Genomic DNA, 23852 nt, shown 5'->3' on the forward strand with positions numbered 1-23852 from the left:
GTAGCTAATGTAAATAGTTAAGATGGAATGGAAAAACAAAAACAAAACATGCATCAAAGGAAATCACACCAAAATAATAAACTGTAAAATAAATAAATTTTCATTAAATTCAGGTTAGGAGAAGTGGGAATATTATACACAGAAACCTATCTGTGAGAGATTAAGAGGATTAAAAAACAACTAAGTAGCACAGGCAAACATGAAAATGAATACCTAAAAGGGAAGGACAAATTAAATTCATAGCACTCTTCAGTATAGTATTAATCTCATGCAAAGTAGAAGTGTTCTCAAGTCAGAATATTAAGTACTTAAGTAAAAATCCTGGGTAGTTCAAACCAACAATCAAGCTCATTCCTCTACAATGAGTTTATCACTTTCAGATTTATAAAGTGTTTAAAATCAAGATTCAAAAGTTGTTTTTCTCCAGTAGCATGATTTACACCATTGGAAAAGAAAGCATTCCAAAAATTAAAATCATCTGACCACATGTTAATCACCCTCCAAATGTATTTAAATTCAAATAATTCTAGTCATAAATTATTCTAAAGAATATAAACCCATCCAGATTAAAGGGTGAGACTGTACTTCCAAAGAACAAAGTTCCAAGTGAGAGATGTGTCTTATTTAACATTATTCTCACAGGTTAAAGTCAATAAAAAAATCAATTAAATTGGAAATTTAAAAAAATTTATTAGCACTTTCTACTTAAAATACAGTGCCAGTAAATAAGTTCAAGAATAAGGGCTTAATTTTTTTCTGGTAAAAAGGTTGAAAAAATCGTAACAGTTTCAGAAATTAACCTATTGAAATGGCCTAAATTCATGATCGAGTTGTAATACTTTCTTTTTTAACACGATAGACTAAAGTTACTGACAATATAACAAAAGTTTAAAAGACAAAATTTAATGACATAATTTCCATAAAAGTATTTAAAAGCAGGTAAAACACATCTGCATCTTCAAATTCTGCCCTATCTCACAGCAGATTCCAATCTTTTTGTGTTTTTTTTTGTACTGGGGATCAAACTCGGGACCTTGTGCTTGCGGGGCAGGTGGCAGAACCACTGAGCTAAATCCCCAGCCCAAAGATTCCAGTCTAAAGCAGAAACTTAAGTATCCTGAATGAATAAATTAAGGTGGGAAAGGGGAGAGAGAAAGTGGGAAAATGTATAATATCTAGTAGTAATTTCTATCCCAACGACCAAACTTTGTACTAGTACACTAAAACAGTATACTAATTTGAGACCAGTACATATAGGCCAATATTTGTCTGCTAGTTTAATTCTTTCCATCTATGTAATGAAAGTTTATGCCTAAATAAAAATGTTAAATCATTTATAATCTTTTATGGTTCTGAATCAAACACTAAGCACGGAAATTCTAATTTCCAAAAACAAAGACTGTTTACTGTTAAGTGGAAGCCCTCCCTATTGAAAGAAGTACAGTGAAAAATCTTCAAATGACTTTTAATTAATTAGCCAATTTTTTTTCTGTTCAGGCAACATTAAGATACATCTAGCATGGCAACCCCATAGAAATGAAAGACTGCCAAGCCCTGAAAAGTAATAGGGAAAGGAGGTTCCATTCTCACTCTGTCATTCAAAAATTTTTTCATGGTAAAGAAATAAAATGCTTCATGGAGAACAGAGACATTTTCATTCCTAAGTGTCTTATTTTCTCATTTTCATGAATCTAGGCCACATCTTAAGACTGAAGTTCCAAACTGGTAGCCTGTAAACATGCTCTGCTCTGAGGGGCACTAAAAATTTCTGAAATTGCTACTCATTAAATATCAGGAAGGGTCACATAAAAATCTTGATTTTTAGTCTTCTGTAAAACCAGAAATCCTAGCATCCTTGGCCTTTACAACAGTAAGGGCATATAGCTAGGAGGTGGCTGCCTTTTAGACAGGGCTGTCACAGACCCCTCCTCTCCTTGTTTCTTACCCTCAGCCACCATCATTCATTTACATGTATTCAGATCCTCCAGGAACTTGAATTTTTTACCCCTACCCACCTACCTTACTTAACCTGTAACCATTTACAAATTGAAGAAACTTCAACATGGAACCCCTAAAACTCCACTGTACTTCTTATTACATTCTTTTTCTTCTTATTATTTTGGTGATACTTGGGATGGAACTCTAAGGCTTCACACTGAGCTACATCCCATTTTCTGAAGTAGGGCTTTTTATTTATTTTTTTGGTACTAGGGATCGAACTCAGGACCTTGCGCTTGCGAGGCAGGCGGTGGCACCACTGAGCTAAATCCCCGGCCCTTCTATTTTATTGTGAGACAGGGTCTCACCAAGTTGACTAGGCTGGACTCGAACTTGCGGTCCTCCTGCCTTAGCCTCCCAGAGTTCTGGTAATACAGGCATGTGCCACCACACCTGGCTAGTCCACTGTACTATCAAATAAATGCATGAAGTACCAACATGGATAAGGAAGTTCTTTGAAAAGCACACTGGTTTCCCTATTCATCTTTCTCATTCTTTCCATTTCTGACTATCAGATGTCAATGATGTGAGCTGACACTATTAAATTATTTTTAGTTTATAGATATGACAAAATACACTGATTTCTCTTTAAAGATCACTGTATAGAGTAATTTACTATAAGCACATGAATTTTTTTTTTTTTTTTTTTTTTGCAGTACCGGGGATCGAACTCAGGACCTTGCACTTGCGAGGCAGGCAGCAGCACCACTGAGCTAAATCCCCGGCCCAAGTACATGAATTTAAGGCACAACTAACTTATTTCATTTGAAACCTGATTAAACTGCACTAGGAAAAAAAACTGTCACCAAAGATGCAGACAATGAATCAATCTGCAATCATGGGCAATCAAGAGCTTCCAGAATAGATAATAAAACATGTGGTTTGTGATAAGCAATTACTGGGAGCCAAGGTGGGTTCACCAAGAAGACATTAAGAGGATGTCACTTCCTAGTCAGATAAATTACTACACTAGCAGATCAGAGAAATGTGGTAAAAATTATACAATGATTTTGGGAAAACCCTTACCGTAATCTCTGATAAGAAGGTTAAAATGTGGATTGGATGATACATTTTTAACTGGTTGAAAAATCCTTCCCCAAGAATCCTAGACCTGTCACTGGCAAAGAGTTCTCTGGGGAGTAATATAGGGCTTGCTCACTTTATTTCTCCTCTCCAACCTCTGGGTGTACAGCATTATTTTTGACCAGTAACTTGAAAGACATATCTACCAAGTCTGCAAATAACAAAATGCTGAGAGAGATATATAATGGGACAAATGGTAGAAATAATGTTTGAAATGACTGAGCTAGAATAAATGGATTCAAAAGAAGACTATGACATTTAATAGAGATACACAGGTATCTGCATTTAGGTTCAAAGAGTCAACTGAAAATGTCAAACAATTAGAGGGAGGACAGCTGCCTTGATAGTACTTCATAATTAAAAAAATCTGATTTCAATTAACCTCAAGACAATATATGTGGACAGTGGGATAGGTTGCTAAACAGTTAATTCATGCACTAGACAGGTGCTGTTCTAAGTGTGGTACAGGACGGCCCACCATTCTGGAATAGTCAGACCACAGCTGGAGCCCTGTCATCCATTCTCAGTGGCACCTCTTAGAAGGAACTCTGAAAACTCAAGGGCCTTTCAGATGAGGACAACCAGGAATGGTGAGGCTCTTAGAACATCTAATTTAAGAAGAGGCTGAAAGAAATGGGGATGTTCTACCTGGAGAAGAGAAAGTTAGGGAAGGCATGATGGCCGTCTTCAAATGTCTGAAGGATTGCTATGTTGAAGAGGGAGTAGAATAGTTGTATGTTGTTCTAAAGGGCAGAACTAAAACTAAAGGAAAGAAAGTTATAGGGAAAACATTTTAGTTTAAAAAAATAAAAACAAAAGCAAAAACTCTTTCCAAAGAAGAAAGCCATCAGCAAATAAACAGCATTCTCCTAGGAAGGCAATCTATTAGGAGGTTAGGCCAGATGAATTCTAGAATCTCTTCCAGCTCTGAGATTCCCAACAGAGCTCCTGAATGTTGTTTGGTTTGAACTAGCCTTGCGCATTCTGTCAGGGAAATCATGTTGGTCTGCGTTACTCTTTCACAAGATGCCATTCAAAGGAAGGAGGCAGAACTTCACCACCACACGACTGAGTCCCTCAAAGGAGTCCCCTGAGATGGCTGCATTCTTATTCTAGAGCTGCTAGTGCTAAAAATATCACCGAAACTCTTTTAGAATGCCTTCAAAATCAGTTTTTTAGTCACCTAAGAAATAGCTTCATTGTTCACAGATACAACTACTGTATTGCTAGTGGACATAAACCATGATTATTTGACAAAGGTGGACTCCAGTCCTCAGCACATGTCCACCAGTGACCAAATAATTGGCCCATTTCTAACCAAACTCTATTATTTGGCTTGATCCTCAATCTTAAGCTTAGCTCCCAATGATGTTTAAATGACTTAAAAAACCTATTCATCCTTAGACACATATTAAATTTGATATCAGATACAAATTAATATAATCTAGGCCAGTGGTGGTGAACCTATGGCAAGCATGCCTCAGGAGGCTATTTGTCATCATTGAAAGCTCTAAAAGGTTTGCTATCACTGACCTAGTCTCTTAAATGCTCAAAAAATATAAAACTGACTCAAATAAAGGTAGCATGATAAGAATATAACCTTCCAAGGACATTGCTTTGAAGATATATCTCCTTTTTCTCCCTCTTTTTAAGACGCATATTGCCTTATAAGAATATTTCATGTTTTAATGACCTCAAAAAATCAGTAGCACAGGCTGTGTGTGTGTGTGTGTGTGTGTGTTACTGAAAATTGAACCCAGGCCTTTGCACTGAGCTACATTCCTAGCCCCTTAATTCTAAGTCAGCGTCTTGCTAAGTTGTCCAGGCTGGACTTGAAGTCATGACCCTTTTGCCTCAGCCTCCCAGGCACATGCCACACCAAGCTCAGATCTTTTTTGCTTCCATATTGCTCTGAGTCCTTAATGTTGGTTATTAGTCTCAGTTCCAGAAACAATGTTCTTTCAAATAAAATGGTCCACTTTTTTTTTTCTTTTTTTTTTGTACTGGGGATCGAACTTGGGACCTTGTGCTTTCGAGGCAAGCAGCGGCACCACTGAGCTAAATCCCCAGCCCATCCACTTTTTTTTTTTAAGACAAGGTCTCACTAGGTAGTTCAAGCTGGCCTTAAAGTCAAAGAGATCCTCCTGAGGCAGCCTCTTGAGTGCTGGGATTCCAGGCGTGCACCACCATGCCTGGTCCTCCGCTTTTTAAAAAGTCAAGATAAATTCTAATTATTGAGACCACTGTAACAAATGGTTTCAAAAATAGAGAATTTTTTCAAATCCAAAATATTGTTCACAATAGCATAGTTTTACTAGAATACATCTCAATGTAAAGTGAATATAGTATACCATAATATCATTTTGTGGAAGGATCAATGTACTTTTCCTTATTACAAAAGTACTAATCTATGGGCTGGGGATTCAGCTCAGTGGTTCCACTGCCTGCCTTGCAAGTGCAAGGACCTGAGTTCGATCCCCGGTACCACACACACACAAAAAAGTTCTAATCTATTTCTACAACTTGTAACCAAAAATTTTAATTTCCTTACATATATTATCCTCTAATATGAAAGATAATTTAAATTCCCTATTGGAAAAAAAATCTAAAATCTTATTTTATAGTCCTCAAAATATACCTAATTATTTACAAACATTATTAAGGGTGCTTCTGAAACTAAGCATATCATCACAGTGAGAATTTTAGTGTAAGTTAGTTAGGCATCAGTTGGCTTGTTGTCTTTGTAGTATCTGTATAATATATAGTTATCCACTTTTTTTTTTGTATTTTAACAGAATGCCTGGTACCCAGTAAATAAAGTTAAGAACCTGTTAAGAACTGCAGTGAAGATTTTGTTCTTTACAGATTGCAGCAAGTCTGAGTTGAGGAAGTTCTGACAGATGCAAAATGTACACCTGTTGCAGGTGCACATACAGCGTAACCGGGCATGGCTGCGAAAACACACAGAAGGACAGGGTTGAGTTCTTACTTATTAATATGGCACAGGTTAGGGTGTGCCAACTTAAAAAAAAGATTTAGGCATAAGCAACACTCTTTGAAGAAAGGAAAAGGATAGTGTGGGGCATGCTAAAGTTGTGCAGAATTCCACATTTACCAAAAACATAACAAACACTAATAGCTTCCTCCTCCCTCCCTGCAGAAAATCTAGGGAAAATTAGCTAACACTTTTGATTTTTCTTGGAGGGTGGATGGAATTATTACTATGTAAGTTTCAGTGGAATAAATATGCACAGCAATAGATGGCACCCTCATCTAAATTAATAAAAATAAAAACTGAGTAAGCCATAGCACCCACCAAAAGGACAAGGCTTGCTAGCATTTAAATAACCACCCCTCTTCCTCCCTCACCATACACACATGCCTGAAAACCAGGAAGGAGAAGAGTGACAAATACAAAAAGGTCAAAAGACAAGTATATTCAAATAAGGTATGAACAACATCATCTTTAATTCATCAAGCACTCTGGTTCCCAAAGGAAATCAAAGTGCTTCATAAATTTCTACTTGAACAAAATATAGGGTTAATTTCATCTGCTACCAAAACACAATAGCTAAATATGAAATGCTGGGTAAAGATATAAAAATCAAAAATGGATCCAATTGAAATTAGATGTGAAATTTAGGAAGCTTTCTGACTCCTTTCTGGTTGAGTGGAGTTGCCCTAGTTGAGGCAGGCACATGAACAACCCATTTCACCTAGGCCCTAACTACCGAAGTAAGGGGTCTCCATGACTGCTCAGTGGTCAGAACCACTCAGACATACAAAGCCACCACACCACTCATGAAGAGGTACTGGCGCAGAACCCACTCAGAATGGCAACACCTGATGAATCAATGCCATCACTTCCTGTAACACCTGATCATATTTAGAGGCTTCTCAATCAAAGGACTGGCCCAATCTGACTTGGATTAGCTTGTGAGATCTGATGAGACCACAGCACACGGTAGCATGGTTGTGGAGATTAGCAGCATCCCAATAATGCCTAATTCTCAACATGAAGAAAAACAAGAATTAATTTTGATAATTAATGCTCAAGACATTCCTTTTTAAAACCTGACTTGTGATGGTGAACATATCATTGCTACTAAGTTACTAAGAGCTGTCATACTGGAATCCATCTGTTATTTTATAAATTGAATCTGACTCTTTAACATATACAAGGCTCCACCCACCAAAAAGGAGATGCAAAGTATGCTTAGCAACAGGGAGATGCTTCATGAGAAGTAGTTTGGGATTAACCATATGAACAAGTATCCATGTATGTACATTTATCATATATACACACACAAGAATTACAGTAAAATGTTTTAGAGATGTGGATCTAAAAACAGATGCAGATTAAAAAGTACACTTAAATCATTAAAAAGACACCATAATATACAGTTAGGCAATAAGCCTGACAAGCAGTGCGTTTCTAGATAATTACTAAATGTTAATTATAGCAGGAAAGGAGATTTGGTCATCCTATAAGAAAATGTAAACAAAAATCCCACAGAAGTCATAAAGAAAAAGTAACTTACAAAGCAGTTTTTAGAAAGACCCAGATTTTTCTCAAATTCTCTATTCTATCAGTGTTGCCCAAGTCTCGGGAGAGTCTGTCTCTGTAATGATCCTCTCTGTAGATAACATACATGAGAGTTTTAAAGCAGAGGTGAAACATAAATGAGGTTTTGCTTAACTTATATTAATAGGAATGACTTGTCTTCCAATACAAATAGAAATTTAAAGGTTTGTTGTATTTTTTAAAGCATTAGTTAACTGAATAACAGTAAAGTTAACTCTGATTTAAAAAATCTACAAATTAAACACCTTTCTGGAAAAACAGCCTTGATTTATAGCAATGTTTAATTATTACTTTATTTTATACTAGTTTTCATGATGAAAAATATTTTAGAGACTAACCTAACAATAAATAGAATATGCTATGAAGTCCTGAGAAACGCACTGCCTGAAAAACCATCTCATTACAAAACAGAACTTACACAAACACTCTACTTGAGGAGAATGCCATTAAGAATCATGCAATTTTAAAGCAGTTAGTAAGCTACAAAGATATCCACAATTACATGCTTGTACATATGCATGTATAGATATATAATAAATGTACATGAAATGTGTGGCTTATAACACTTAATGCAAAACATGTATATAACGAAATTTCCAATTACAAGTACTTTTTATAACACTTAAAGACATTCTATATCCTGGATTCAAACATAAAAGTAAATTCACCATAAATTTAAAAAAAATATTTTAATCTTTCACATACCCCAGGTCAAATAATAAGACAGATAAATATAAAAAAAGAACTTTGTGTATGGAAATGCCTTATAAGGATAAAGCAACATGATGCCAACCCTATTTTATTGCACTAAGTCTTTTTTGTTTTGTTTTGTTTTTGAGACAGGATCTCGTTTGATAGTGCAGGCTGGCCTCAAACTCACAGCGATCCTCCTGCCTCAGCCTCCGGAGCGCTGAGATTACAGGCATGCACCACCACACCAGCTCAAGACTTTTTTTTTTGGTACTGGGATCGAACTCAGGACCTTGCACCTTCGAGAGTGGCAGAACCACTGAGCTAAATCCCCGGCCCAAGACTTATCTTTTTAATGCTGAATGGGAGGCTGTGCTATACTGTACTATCTTGTTAAGAGAGCTACAGGCAGTCAAAAATATACAAATATTGTTGGAAACAATGTTTATATTATTATGGCACCCAAATCAAACTTGCATTTGTTTAAATTTGTGTCTTCTCATTACAAAGTCTCTTTCTGTTGCTGAACAACTTCTATGTGACAAGACTCCCACCTTGTGGCTAATAATGGCATGCAATGTTATTATGAACCATGCAACATGAAATGAAGACAGAGCAAGTACTTACGGGTACATGGCCATTGTTGTCAGTTTAACAAAGATATCCTTACTGGGTGCATCAGCAGTGTTGCAAGTGAAGGCTTGAGGTGGAGGCATTTTGTGTTTCCTGCAGAAATCAGTAGGTGAGATACTATATTCTTGTTTAACTTCATGCAGGTCTGATTTTGCAGCTACGATTAAGCAGGGTATTCTGCTATCCATGAAGTGTTGCTATGGAATAAAAAATGAAGTCAAAATCCAATGACAAGTTAAAGAATTACTATTTGATTAAATGTGAACTAAAAATTTTCTCTGGATAGGCAAAGTAACAATAGTTTCAAACACAGAAAATGAACCAAAAGGCAATTTGGAGACAGTGTAGTCAGTTTCATAAAATAAATATGATTAGGACCACTTTTCTAATGCGGGTAACAGATTCACATGCTTTTAAAAGTAAAAAGATATAATAATCATTTTGAAATAAAGGGAAATCTACCCAACTTCTATAATAAAGACTATTTCATTTTTTGTATTATCTCTAGTCCTTGACATATATATGTGTATGTATATGTATTTTTACAGTTGAAGTCATGCCAGACATAACTAATTTAAAATGTAATACTGTATCTTCTCCCTTCTTCAAAATTATTGTTTTTAATAGTTCTTTAATATTCTGCTAGATTATTTTATCTTAATTTGGAAATTATCCTCCTAGTGTTAGATAACTGAATTACTTCCAGTTTTTTTGCTATTACAAATAATGTTAGGCTGTATCTTTGTACATACTTTTTTGTCTTACTGAATCTTTTTTTTTTTGGTACTGGAGATCGAACTCTGGTCCTTGTGCTTGCAAGGCAGGCGGTCGAACCACTTAGCTAAATCCCCAGCCCTGTCCTACTGAATCTTAATCTCAAAGGGACTGATATACTTTTTTTCTGTTTTGTTTTTTGAGACAGGGTCTTACTATGCAATTCAGGCTGGCCTCAAACTCAAAGTGATCCTCCTGCCTCAGCCTCCCAAGTGCTGTTACAGGCCTGCACCACCACACCCAGCAGGACTGATATACTTTCTAAGCCTCTGGTTTATACCGTTGCTCTGGCTGCTATATTTGGGATAAGTGGCAATATATTATCCATATGCATTCCTAACAGCCAAGAAGATATTCCTTTACCACAAAAGTTCTTAACCAGGAATGTTTATCACAGTCACATGTGGAATAAAAGTTGTTTTTAAAAAGTGTATGTTTATTCTATTTCATTGAAGAATGAAACTAGAAACTTGGTACATGGTAAAGATGTATATATTTTTTAAAGCTCCACAAATGATTTTATCACATTCTTCTGATTAGGAAACAACATACTGAAATTCTATTAAAATGCCATATAAAGTTACATTTAATCATAGTCTATAAGAACAACAAACCTTAAAAATCCTGGCACAGTATTCAAAGGATTTGGGGTTAGTGACATCATACACCAGGCATACAACGTCACAAATGATCTCGGCCTCAGTCAGAAATTCCGATTCTGAGATGTCATGCAACTTGTAAAAAGAAAAAGATAAATCAGAAACATAAGTATCATAATGTTGATATATGAAGTCAGGATGTTTTATGACTTGCTCAACTGGACTTCCTAATAAAAAACCATTATTTACACGTAACTTTTAAAACTATTTCAAAAGGTAAAAATGTAAACAAGTATCTTCTGATTTTGTAGATTTTAAAAATGGTGACTGAGATTGTCCAGAAGCTATGTTTAGTGACTAATGTGCCCTGTACCGGCCCTTTCTTCCAGTATCCACACTACAGATAAGGAGACAGGCCAGAGGATTAAGCCAATTACAAAGATAACATATATAAGAAGTCTTCAGACCGAAATTAGAACTCAGATATGACTGCCAAGTGTATTTGCTTTTCTACCTCTCTACCTTTTTTCCCTCACTATCAAAAACACAAAGCAAATGACTCTTCACACACAGGTCACTTTGTTGTATTTTACTGCCTACCCTTTCCAGTGTTTACTACAAAACTTTTGTAGTGATGAAGATGGAACACAGAGCTTTGCGCATGCTAGGCAAACACTCTACCACCAAGTCACATCTTTAGCCCTGTGAAACTTCTTAAATATCCCATCTATGATATGATGATGATCCAACAAAAGAAAATTCAATCCCAAATTAAACAAGATAGTGCATATTTGTAAGAAGATAAAAGGGGAAGTACAGAGCCAGCAGGGACTTGACATGTTCCAAATAAAATAGTATTACAGTGGCCCGGGATTTAGCTCAGTGGTTCCGCCACCTGCCTCACAAGTACAAGGTCCCAAATTTGATCCCGGTACAAAAACAAAACAAAACAGGGGCCGGGGATTTAGCTCAGTGGTGCCGCCTCCGCCACCTGCCTCAAAAGTGCAAAGTCCTGAGTTTCATCTCTGGTACAAAAAAACCCAAAACAACCATTACTACAGCATGCATAACCACAGACATGAAAGGTATGACTGATAAACAACAGTGTAAAAATAAGAAAACTGGAAAATTAGCCAAAAATATTTACTAAGTACCAAATATTTAGAATTATGTTTACAGGAGAAAAACAGGAGCCAAACAAGGTTTAATAAGACAATGGGAACTATCAGAGTAAAACACGTGTAACATTCAATGTGATTATCTAAAAAAAAAAAAAAATTTCCAAAATGGAGAATGAACTTTTTCTAGTGTCTATTCTTAGGAACTTTAGTTTTTTGGGTTTTTTTTTGAGACAGGGCCTCACTATGGTGAGGTGGACCAACTCTCTGTGATGCTTCTGCCTCAGCCTCCTGAGTGCCGAGATTATAGGCATGCGGCACCACACCCTTTTATTGAGGAGCTATATTAAAGAAATTTAGGCTCAGAAAGAATAAGCCACTGCCTGAGGTCACACAACTAATCAAGGTGGACCAAGGCTGAAATTGCAATGACTGGATCCAAGGAAAACATATGACCTCTTTCTACTGTATTTCACAGTCTCTATTTAGTGAGATGCTTCTTTCATACTTTTTTGTTTGTCTGAGACAGGCTCCCGCTATGTAGTTCAGCCTAGCCTTGAATTCACTATGTAGCCCAGGCTACCTCGAACTCGCAGTGATCCTCCTGCCTCCTGAGTGCTGAGATTACAGGTGTAGCCACCACACCGGCTTTCTTCTTTTGTACATTTTTTTCGGGTTATAAACTAAAAGCACCAGCACTGTTTTCTTTTCTTTTTTTTTTTGGTATGGGGTCAAACTCAGGTCCTTGTGCTTGCAAGGCAGGTGGCAGAACCACTGAGTTAAATCCCTGGCCAGCATTGTTTTCAAATTAATTTTAGTTAGCAAAAGTAGAAATTTTTTTTTTTGGTACCAGGGATGGAAATTGGGACCTTGTGCTTTCAAGGCAGGTGGTGGAACCACTGAGCTAAATCTCCGGTTCTAGAAATCTTTTTTTTGACAAGGTCTTGCCATGTAGCCCAGGCTGGCCTTGAATTTGTGGCAATCCTCCTGCCTCAGCCTCCTAAGTGCTGGGAGGTATTACAGGTGTGTGCCACCATGCCTGGCCAGAAGTGGAATTTAAAAAAAAAAAAATCAAAATGGAAGAAAGAAGCCGGGCAAGGTGGAGCACACCTATAAGCCCAGCATGGAAGAGGCTGAGGCAGGAGGACTGCTTTAAATTTAAGTCCAGGCTGAACTACATACCAAGACTCTGTCTCAAAAAACAAACACAAGGCCAGGGATTTAGCTCAGTGGCACCATGCCTGCCTCACAAGTGCAAGGTCATGAGTTTGATCCCTGGTACAAAAAAAACAAAACAAAACCAGAAAAACCCTTAAAACAAACACAAAATAAAATAAAATAGACATGGAAGAAAGATTAAAAGAGAAGTTCATTTTTTTGTTTTAGTTTCTTACTGTGGTATAGCATATAATTAAGGGTACAAACAGATGGATTTTTACTTGTATCTATGCCCGTGTAATCATCACATAGATCAAAGGACTTAACACTACAATGAATACAGAAGAGAAAAATAAAACCACACAGGCCTACATCATCTGTTAAATAAAGTCATTGTTTCAGTCATTTAAAAATGTACCCAACAATCAAAACCTTGTACCACAAATTTCTTACCAATAAGTATTTCTCCTGTCCATACACATAAACAGTGTTGATTGCATAGTAAGATTTATGATCATCACGAATTTTCTTCTGCCTCTGAAAATAGAACCAAAAAATCTCAGTATTTACAGTTAGAAATAACAGGAACTAGTTTTCATCAACACACCCACAAATCAGTGTGTATGTATGGATGATTATAAATGAAAGAGTACTCTTTTCTACACTATTTACTATTTGTCAGCATAAAATGTACACTGAATCTATTTTTCTTAGTTCTTAGAGTCTACGACAAAAGATGTTCGTTCTGCATAAAGTGAAAGCAGCAGCCGAAAAGGAAGTAAACTGTATTATTAAAAGTATATTCTAGCCAGGGAGGTAGCTCAGTGGCGCTCCACCTGCCTGGCAAGCACTATGTCCTGAGTTCAAGCCACCTGCTGGTAATTCTCATTATATTCTAACCTGGTCTGATATGGGACTCATCATGATACATGGGAATATATCATCAGTCTTACTTATGTGAGTAGTTAGAATTCGTATTCAATTTTAAAGCTTTACTGTGCATTTACTGCTTTTGTTTTGTTTTGTTTTTGACACAGGGTCTTGCCCTAAAGTGCACGCTATCCTTGAGCTCACTATGTAGCCCAGGCTGGCCTCAAACTCCCAGCAATCCTCCTGCCTTAGCCTCGCAGGTGCTGGGATTATAGGTGTGTGCCACCACACATGGCTATATCGAGCACTGTGTTAGGTGCTTCATATGTGTAGTCATCTACTCCCCATCTAAATGGCAATTTTTTTTTTTTGCTTTTCTGAGACAGAGTTTCATTTTGTCTCGGCCTCCTGAGTACTGGGTTTCCAGGCGTACACCACCACCACTGGCTAAACATCAGTTTGGTTTTTTTTTGTTTAACTTTTTTTTGGTACTGGGGATCAAATTCGGGTTGTTGTGCTTGCGAAACAGGCAGCGGAGCCACTGAGCTAAATCCCCAGCCCAGTTTTTTTTTTTAAAAAAAGGACATTTAGGGGTTGGGGATTTAGCTCAGTGCCACTGTGCCTACCTTGCCAGTGCAATGTCCTGAGTTCGGTCCCCAGTACCAGAAAAAAAAAATTAACTAATTAATTTTTTTAAAAATGTAAAAAGGACAAACAGTAGCTAACACCCATGAAATAGGATAAAGATAGTTCAACAAGATTACTATTCCATTTTTTGGTATATTTTACTAAAATATGTAGGCCAATGTATTCTAATAATTATCTAAAAAGATTAATGGCTATAAAAATCATGTAAATTCATGACTATAAAAATTTGTTAGACAAAGTTCTATATTTCCAACTCTTACCGTTAAGTTTCTTCCAAGAAGAGTCTGAAGAACTCCACTTTTCCCACAGCTTTTCATTCCAATTACATTACATCTAAAAACATTTCTTTGAGTCTGTTTCTTCTGCAGATCTATCTTTTTATCTCTTGTTACTAAAAAACAAAAACAAAAACCTAAATATATACCAGTTAGACTCACTGAGCCTCCATTCCACCTTCTACAAAATAAGGTATTGTTATTTATCACTTTCATGAAGTGTTAGATCTATAAGTAAACATACTACACAACAGTGAAGCTGTATGTGAAAAAAAGTACTAAATACAATGTATTAAGCCAGGTGTGGTGGAGCACACCTATAATTCCAGCACTCAGGAGGCTGAGGAAGGAGGATTGTAGTGAGTTCAAGGCCAGTCTGGACTACACAGCAAGATCCTGTTTAAAAAAGAAAAAAACCATAACAAACTATCTGTAAATATAATGTATCACTCAGTGGGAAAAATACATTTCTGAAAGTTGACTGCAAAGTGAATCTCCAGTAACCAAATGATATTTATTTCATAAAATAAATAGTATCTAAAAATGAATAAAAATTACATCTCACTTAATTTTTTTCTGTAATACACTTTTATCATAATTATGTTTTTTGTTTTGTTTTTTTGGTACCGGGGATCGAACTCGGGTCCTTGCGCTTGCATAGCAGGCGTTGAAACCACTGAGCTAAATCCCCTGGCCCTTTTATCACACTTATGAAGTACAAGATGCTACTTCAAATCTGCACCATCTTGGAGCTGGATCTACACACGGGGAGGGGATCTGTACTCTGAGCTTGGCTGGCCTTTCACGTGTAAATCTGAAAAACAGGCAGGCTAGAAAATGACACTGTGTCAATGGGTATCTCTTCTTGAGACAGAGACTATGCCCAAAGACGCAACTATGGTGGAGCTCACCAGAGGGCCTATTACCTGTAGCAAAAACTGAGAATGATTAAAAAGACAAAATAATTATGATGGTTAAAGTTATAGAACATCCATACAATGACATATTATTTCACATTCAAGATATATAAAAGTATACTTACCAATATAAAAAGATGCCCACAATATGTTGTTGAGTGAAAGAATCTCGTGGCTGTCTAGAAATTAGTTTCTTACTTTCTAGGGCTGAATTAAATACTGTGTAATTGGTTAAGCACTTTAAAGGGTACTTGAAGAAAGGCTGTGTTCTGGCTTCTTATAAGATAGGGCAGATTTTCCATCAATTGGGATAGAAGAAACTCCTGAAACGATCCCTAAATTTGTGATCTCCATACCTGTGGGTTTTCTTTAGGTAGAGCACAGTGCTTTTGCAAGAAAGTGTGATTTATACCACAAGATTTGTTAAAGATTTATTAAGGAACAAGGTTACAGAAGTGAGAGATGTATAATTAGTTCCAGATCAAGACCATATGTTAAGAGGTATTGTTTTTAATGTTTAAAGCAAATTAAAATATAAGATAGACTGGTAAATCGTTTAATGCCCAAAGCTCTCCTTCATTTTTACCGGGAGGTACCCCAGGGCGTAGACTAGATGCAAAAATTCTACTCTCTTTTTTTTATTTTGGTACCAGGGATCAAACCTGGGACCTTGTGCTTGTGAGGCAGGCAGGCAGTGGAACCACTAAGCTAAATCCCCAGCCCTACTCTCTTTTTTGATAAAGAATAAAGTCAAGCATCTCAGTTCAAAAGATATTTCCAAATCATGAAGAAAACTAGTAAGTGTAGACTTGGAAGACTAATGAAAATGAGTTTATTTTTGCTCTGTAACATTTAAAATTGGAGTCTTCAAAAAAAAATGTTCTTGCAGGCCAGGGATTTAGCTTAGTGGCACCACCCTACCTCGCAAGTGCAACGTCCTGAGTTCAATCCCTGGCACACAAAAAAAAATGTTCTTGGGGGCTGGGAATTTTCCTCAGTGGTGCCGCACCTGTCTCGCAAGCACAAGGTCCTGAGTTTGATCCCTGCTACCAAAAAAAAAAAATGTTCCTAACCATGAAGTGAATAGTATCTAGATGCTTACCTGTAATGGCTGAAGCTTGAGACTCTTGTTCAGTCAATATGGAATAACCTAGATAGCCCAAATACTCCAGGCATCTCTGAACATCTAAATACGTCGTGAGCCTAAGAAAACAGAAGAGCTTACAAGGTGAAAAGTTCCTCAGTGAACGTTCACAGAACAAAAATCCCACAACCCAAAAAATGTTAACCACCAAACTCAGATAATGTGTGCCTCATTGCTTGAATTTCCTATGTGCCCAACCATGGCCTTTCCTACACTGCCATTCTTTTTTTTTGGGGGGGGGGGTACAGGGGATCGAACTCGGGTCCTAGAGCTTGCACAGCAGGCCATGAAACCACTGTGCTAAATCCCCGACCCCTACACTGCCATTCTTAAAGAAGAAAAAGAAGTGGGGACAATGCAAGATGGGGGCAAATTCCTCTGCTTATTTCACTGGCTGGAGAAAGCAAGGCCATACAGATACGCAGTGAGGAGCTGGTAAAATTTACAGGGGGAGGCTGGGGATTTAGCTCAGTGGTTCGGGCGCCTGCCTCGAAAGCGCAAGGTCCCGAGTTCAATCCTCAAACCAAAAAAAAAATTTACAGGGGAATAGTTTATACTATCTGTTTTCCAAGTCAGCACACAATGTCCTGCAAATATTAACTAGCTGAAGACAACGATAATTAAACAACTCTGAAAAGGTTCAATAAAATCATAAAAACAACTGTAAGGCACCTGAAATTAGCTGGCTTTTTAAAATGTAGTTGAAAAAACTGAATCTAATGTTGAAGAGTTAGTGTTACCAAGGCTATCATAGGTATGTTGTTGTACAAGACCAGAGGGTTCCCTTAACATCCTAGGCTCAATGTCAACCAGTTTATAATGAAGCTGTCGAGAAATCCTCATTAAAACTTACTAAGAGTTCATTAAAAGAAAAACATGCCAAGTGTGGTGGCGTACCCCCATAATCTCAGCACTTGGAAGGCTGAGGCAGGAGGATCCCTGTGAGTTTGAGGCCAGCCTAGGGGCTACATAATGAGTTCGAGGCCAGCCTGAACTACAAAGGGAGACCCTGTCTCAAAACAACAAGAAACAAACAAACAAAAACCCAAATAACACAGGTTGGGGATATAACAGTGGTAGAGCACTTGCCTATCATGAACAAGGCCCTGGGTTCAATCCCCAGCACTGTGAAAACAAACAAACACAATAACAACAAATAATACAATATGTCTTCAGAGTCCAGTAAAATATGCATCTGCCCATATGTTGGAGTAAGAATTGTACAATAGCAATGATATGTCCAATTTTCTTAACCAAACAAAAAGTACTAAAATTTAGTTCAGTTTTGATGTAAGACTTACTACTGTTTCCCAATACATCATCCAAAAGAAAAGCCCTTCCTGATAAATTTATAGAACATTTATAGTTCATCTAGAGATATTTAGCAGTACTACAAATACTCATTAGGAGCAGGTATAATCAAAGCATTTCTTAAGATCAGACAAACTTACAAAATGACAAATATACCATAATTTTATACCAGCTGTGATTTTAGAGAAGAGGTGAGAACTATACTTACGTCCACTGGGAAAGGAATCCCTGGTAGGTTATCCAACCTCTTTCATTTGTACAAACTGTGTTATTCACATCAGGCCCCCAAGGTATGTAAGGGAAAACTTTAAATAAATCTTTAAGCTCATCAGGTGACAAAGCACAGTCTCTATCCTGAAGATACACACAAGGAAGCATACATAATACTTAGATCTCTAAAAGAACAATTCCCAAAACATCAGCCCCCTCACCTAGTAAAGCTATTCTTCTAAAAACTGTAAGAAATTTTATATTTTATGAAGAAAATTCCTCATAAATAGATAAGAAACCTACAAGTCTATCAGAATTATTTTTTTCATCATGAGAAAACAATAAAAATAATAGCAGAAAATATTTTTACTACTTCCAGAGCTAAAAGCTTACCAAATCATGTTTGTCAAAGGTGCTTTGGAGAAACAAATACGCATGATGATTTAATTCAGTAGTGCAATCAGGAGGTATTTTCAGCCTGGTGATGAAAAAATTTAAGAATACAATAAACCATTAATCAAATATTAAAATTTAATTAAGAAATGAATACAAAATTGAAATGTCTTTCTGTGAAACGAGATCATTTACAAAAGCATCTTCACTGTTGAGGAGGATGAGAAAGGAAATACCCCCTGCCCGTTGTGTCTCTGTGGCGGCCCGTACTGAACCAGGGACGTATCAGCAAGGAAATCTTCACTGGGACCATTCAGACCTTCCCAGGGAAACCCTCCGGAGTGGTTATGGCACTGCTCTGAGGAATCATAATAATGCTTATGCCAAAGTGGCATGCAGATTTTTCCTAAATATCACAAGGGCAGTTTGAAAGAAAAATTTTACAAACAATACTGATTAAATGGTAATGGGTATTTTTCCTATTAACTTTTAAGTCATAATTATGGGCTTTATATAAGGCCACCATTGTAATGAGGTGAAAATGATGATGTGAAGAGATGTTATTTCCATCTGATTTGGCCTTTTTGACCCAAAACTCATATCAATAAACATTAATCAAATGCACTGAGCTAGGTACTAGAGAGATGAAAACAAGACAGGTTACCCACTAATTTTTAAAATTTTTATTTCTAATTGACATATAATAATTATACTTATTTGTGGGATACAGTATTATCATTTGATACTATATGATCAAATCAAGGTAATTAGCATTTCAAACCCCTCAAATACTATCATTTCTATGTGTTGGAAACCTTCAAATTCCTTCCCTCCAGTTATTTAAAATGTATAATGAATTGTAAACTACAGTTACCCTACATTGCTACAGAATGTCACAACTAATTCATCTACAAATGAAATTTGATACACCTTATTAACCCTGTCTTCCCTCCCTCTTCTGTCTTGTTAGCCTCCAGTGAACTCCATTCTACTTTCTACCTCTTTGTGACTAACTTTTTTAGCTTCCACAAAAGAGTAACAACGTATGGTATTTGTCTTTCTGTGTTTTCCTTGTATTTCACCTAAAAATATGTTCTGTGGGCTGGGGATTTAGCTCAGTGGTTTCGCCACCTGCCTCGCAAGTGCAAGGTCCCAAGTTTGATCCACAGTACCAAAAAAAAAAAAATGTTCTGGAGTTCTATGTCCATGTTGTTGCAAATGACTGGATTTCACCCTTTTTAAAGGCTGGATAATATTCTGGGGTGTTTGTGTGTACTACTTTTAAAAATTCAGGGCTGGGGGTTTAGCTCAGTGGTTCCGCCGCCTGCCTCGCAGGCAGAAGGACTGGAGTTCAATCCCTGGTACCAAAAAAAAAAAAAAATTCATTCATCCACAGATGGACACCTTGGTTGGTTCTATACTGGCTATTATTCGATACTGGCTACTGTGACTAGTACTGCAATAAAAATGGGAGTGCAGGCATTTCCTGAAACAGGATTCTATTTTCTTTGGATATACAGTCAGCAGTAGGATTGCTGGATCATATGGTAACTTAGTTTTCAGTTTTCTGAGGAACTCCACACTATTTTTCCATAATGGCTATACTAATTTGCATTCTCACCAACAGTATATAACAATTTCCCTTTCACTGCATCCTCACTAACATTTGTTATTGTCTTTTTGATAATGGCAGTCTCTACTTCTAAGGAGCTACATTCACTGTAGACCACAGGCAGATCTTAACAGAATGAGGCTAGTGCTAAGCATGTAAGCTAAGATTGCCAGGGGAACCCCATGAAAGGGGACATCTGGCCTGGGGGGTGGGAAGGTATCAGCACCACTAAGAGTCACTGTAACTGATGAAGGATGAGGTATTAGTGTGGGGGAAGAAGGGAGAGAATGAAAACAACATGGGAAAAAGCCAGGACTAGGAAACAACCTACACTTTTGGTGGACTATAAATAGTCATTTACTCTTAGAATGAAGACAGAGCTGAGCAGCTGAGCAGAGCTGATCATGAATGACCTCAGATACCATGTTAAGAAGCTTGGATTTCATACTGCATCTCAAAGAGAGGTGACAAGGCCAATTTTGTGAAGTTTCTTTTTTTTGGTACCAGAGATCGAACTCAGGACCCTTGCCAGGCAGGTGCGGTGCCACTAAGCTAGATCCCCAGGCCTTCAAGGCCAATTTTGGGCAGGGTGATAAAAATCTAGCAATAGGGCCAGGGACTTAGCTCAGTGGCGCAGCACCTACCTGGCAAGTGCAAGGTCTTGAGTTCAATTCCCGGTTCAGGAAAAAAAATCTAGCAACAATTTGAAGGACAGAAGAAAGCGTTTAATAAGAAAGCAGAGAGATTCAAATGGTGACTCTAGGGGGCTACTATGTAGAAAATTAGGGCCAGGGATTTAGCTCAGTGGTGCCGCCGCCTGCCTAAAAAGTGCAAGGTCCTGAGTTCGATCCCCAAAACAAAAAAAAAAAAAGAAAAAGAAAAAGAAAATTAGAGGCAGAGAATACAAGGAAACTGAAACAAATGATTAAGCCACAAAGTCTTAAGAGATGGAATTTTCTGTACTATTTAAAAAAGGAATAAGCAACTTCCTGAAGAATGTTACCTACCCACCTAAATAGCATAGAAAATAAAACTTTGTGAAAGGGTTCTAGGACAAAGCCATTCATTCTTTTTTATGACAAGGTCTCACTATGTAGTCCTGGCTGGCCTTGAACTCACAGAAATCCTTCTGCCTCAGCTTCCTAAGTGCTGGGGTTACAGGTGTGTACACCACTACTCTCAGCCTCGTTCAGTATGTATTTGTTAAAAAACCCAGAAAATTGGGCTGGGGATTTAGCTCACTGGTTCCACTGCCTGTCTTGCAAGCGGAAGGATCCGAGTGTGATCCCCGGTACCAAAAAACCCCCAAAAAACCAGAAAATTAACTTGAGCCAAGATTTAGTACCTTAGACAACCAAAGTTCCAACTTAGAACTGATGAATGGAATAGGAATCTAATCAGAAAATACTCTGCTTCCTTAATGATGGGGGAGGAGAAAACAATTAAGTCTTTCTGAACCATTACCTAGACAGCTGGAGGTGCTACTCAAAATTCAAAAGGACACCAGGAAGGTGATGTGGCACTGACAAAGGGAGGAAGAAGACTCCAAGGCCAGATCTTGGGAAGTTAGAATCCATGAGAAGCCTGCTTCCTCAGGGTAGAGAAGAAATAGCATGCAAAAAGGCAGTCTTCTATGTGGGGTGGTACCAGGCGGGTCCTTTTTTATTTTATTTTTTTAAATTTTTATTTATTTTGGTACCGAGGATTTTTAAAACAACATAAATAGCATTATTAAAGAAAAATAAGCACAGACAGGCAAGTTATCTAGGAAAAATACTTATTTTATCCTGAGCTAATATCAATCTATAAAACTAAAGAACCTGATGAAAGAAAGGGAAAACGCTGGGCCAGGAATGTAGCTCAGCAGCACAATGCCTGCCTGGCAAATATGAGGCTCTAAGTTCAATTCCCAGTACCAAAAAAAAAAAAAAAGCAAGTAAAAATGCTAACCAACATAATTCTGACCTCTTGATTCCAAGAACAAGCTTACTTTGCATTTCTTTTTCTCCTTCTTTTGTAAAGTGATTTTTTTACAAAAGGATACCTAGGGGCCGGGGATTTAGTTAGCTCAGTGGTTTCACTGCCTGCCTTGCAAGCGCAAGGACCCGAGTTCGATCTCCAGTACCCCCCCCAAAAAAAAGGTACCTGTATTCTCCATGAGAAGAAAACACTGAGCCATGCTATAAATCAGTGGTTTTCAACTGTGGATGATTTTGCTTTCTAAGGGACATTTGGCAGTTTCTGGAGACATTTTTGGTTGTCAAAAGCAGAGGAGGGCCGGGGATTTAGCTCAGTGGCACTGTGCCTGCATCCCAAGCGCAAGGTCCTGAGTTTGATCTCCAGTACCAAAACAAAAAAAAAAAGACAAAAAACCAGAGGAGGTGTTACTAACATCTAAGGATATACTATACATCACATAATGCACACGAAAGGCTCTACAACAAAGAATTATCTGGTCTAAAATGTAGTGCCGAGGCTTAGAAACTCTGCTACCCTTTTTTTTTTTTTTGAGACAGGGCCTTGCTGTATAGTTCAGGCTGGACTTGAACTCATGGCAGACCTCCTGCTCAGCCTACCGAGTGCTGGATTACAGGCATGCACAACCACACTTGGCTTTCTGCTACAAATTTTTGCTTGTAATTCTAAATTATTCCTGAGCAGCTTGCAGCCTACCTACCTATGCTAAACATAACTTAACACTTGGTAAGTGAAATCAATTAGAAAACCAAAGGTACATACATGGGGAATAAATATTCAGGTGTCAAATCTAGATCATCATCATAACCAAATTGTCGAAGTACAGTCCAAGTAGTTTCGTGTCTCCCTCTCTGAATAAAAAGTGTGTGTAAAAAGAGAAAACCTGAAATAAAGCAAACCAGTAAATACAGCTGATGTGAAGGGCAAAGAGTCAGTCACACAGAAAAAAATTACATATAACAGCAAGAGCTACATTTGTGAAAATATATACATTAGCTCTCATCATGAAGACAAAAAAAGTTCACAAGTGCTTCAATGAAAGACAGTTCATTTCAGTTGTTTCACATAAACACCCAATTTAGCAAGTACAAGATGAAAGGGCCAAAATTACAGGGACTACACTGATGTTCACCAAGTTTTATGATATGAAAATGTTTTACAGATGGCTGATCTTATTTTTACAGTGGAAAATTCTCAATTTCAATTTCATTTCTTATTTTACTGTGGCTGTCTGCAATATATTCAACAGAGCACATTCTATACTTGGTAAATTTGACTCAGACAAAATTCCCTAAAAATAATTTGTTTGAAGATTTTTTTTTAGAAGGAAGGATTTTAAGATACATTTGTTTTGTTCTAGACATCTCGTTCCCTCAGATGGAGGGCATCCCTGAGGTCCAACCAATTTTCCTACCTCTAATTTATACTGACAGTAAACTCTTTAATTATTCAAGTTAGACTTTAGGTTTGTTAGTAAATACTAACATTTCTTTAAAGTATAAATAATGTTATAAAGACTTATCTATTGCCAAATTTCAAAAATATTAAGTTCAAAGGGGCAGAAAAACACTAGTCACCTACCTTTCAATGTCAATCCACTGTCAGCCACACCATCACTGATGTGTTTTCTGACTACATTCTTGACATCTTCCAGAGCCTGAGGAGCTAATGGAGTGTTGAAACAAATCCTCTAGCAAAAAGACACAAAGATAAATTTTAAAATCCACCAACAGTAAAATCAAAAATATATAGTAATAATCTACAAAGCAACATTAAATCAAATCAGTCACAACCAGAAGAAACAAATTCTAAATTCAGACAGCCTCTACTTTGTATTAAGTAAAAACTGTCATACTT

The 23852-nt window shown here is 37.2% G+C and overlaps 1 protein-coding gene across 12 annotated transcripts in view; it reads right to left on the reverse strand.

The window, feature by feature from the left end:
• Rhot1 (ras homolog family member T1) overlaps positions 1–23852 on the reverse strand; it is a 74986-nt gene that overhangs the window by 14318 nt on the left and 36816 nt on the right. For 6 of the 12 annotated variants that reach the window (XM_087191919.1, XM_087191915.1, XM_087191913.1 and 3 more), the window contains exons 10-20: positions 23577–23685; positions 22758–22878; positions 18407–18491; positions 18012–18157; positions 16451–16551; positions 14417–14547; positions 13092–13175; positions 10378–10497; positions 8984–9186; positions 7623–7718; positions 5910–6032 (exon numbers count right to left, since the gene is read on the reverse strand). In XM_087191919.1, the coding sequence (XP_087048045.1) occupies positions 5910–6032; positions 7623–7718; positions 8984–9186; positions 10378–10497; positions 13092–13175; positions 14417–14547; positions 16451–16551; positions 18012–18157; positions 18407–18491; positions 22758–22878; positions 23577–23685 (1319 nt within the window). The remainder of the gene's footprint in view (positions 1–5909; positions 6033–7622; positions 7719–8983; positions 9187–10377; positions 10498–13091; positions 13176–14416; positions 14548–16450; positions 16552–18011; positions 18158–18406; positions 18492–22757; positions 22879–23576; positions 23686–23852) is intronic. The other 6 variants (XM_087191923.1, XM_087191922.1, XM_087191924.1 and 3 more) reach the window with 3 other exon arrangements.

This window comes from Heterocephalus glaber, unplaced genomic scaffold, assembly GCF_053883595.1.
Source record: "Heterocephalus glaber isolate CG9 unplaced genomic scaffold, H.glaber_assembly_v1.0 deba00001564, whole genome shotgun sequence".
Lineage (NCBI taxonomy): Eukaryota > Metazoa > Chordata > Mammalia > Rodentia > Bathyergidae > Heterocephalus > Heterocephalus glaber.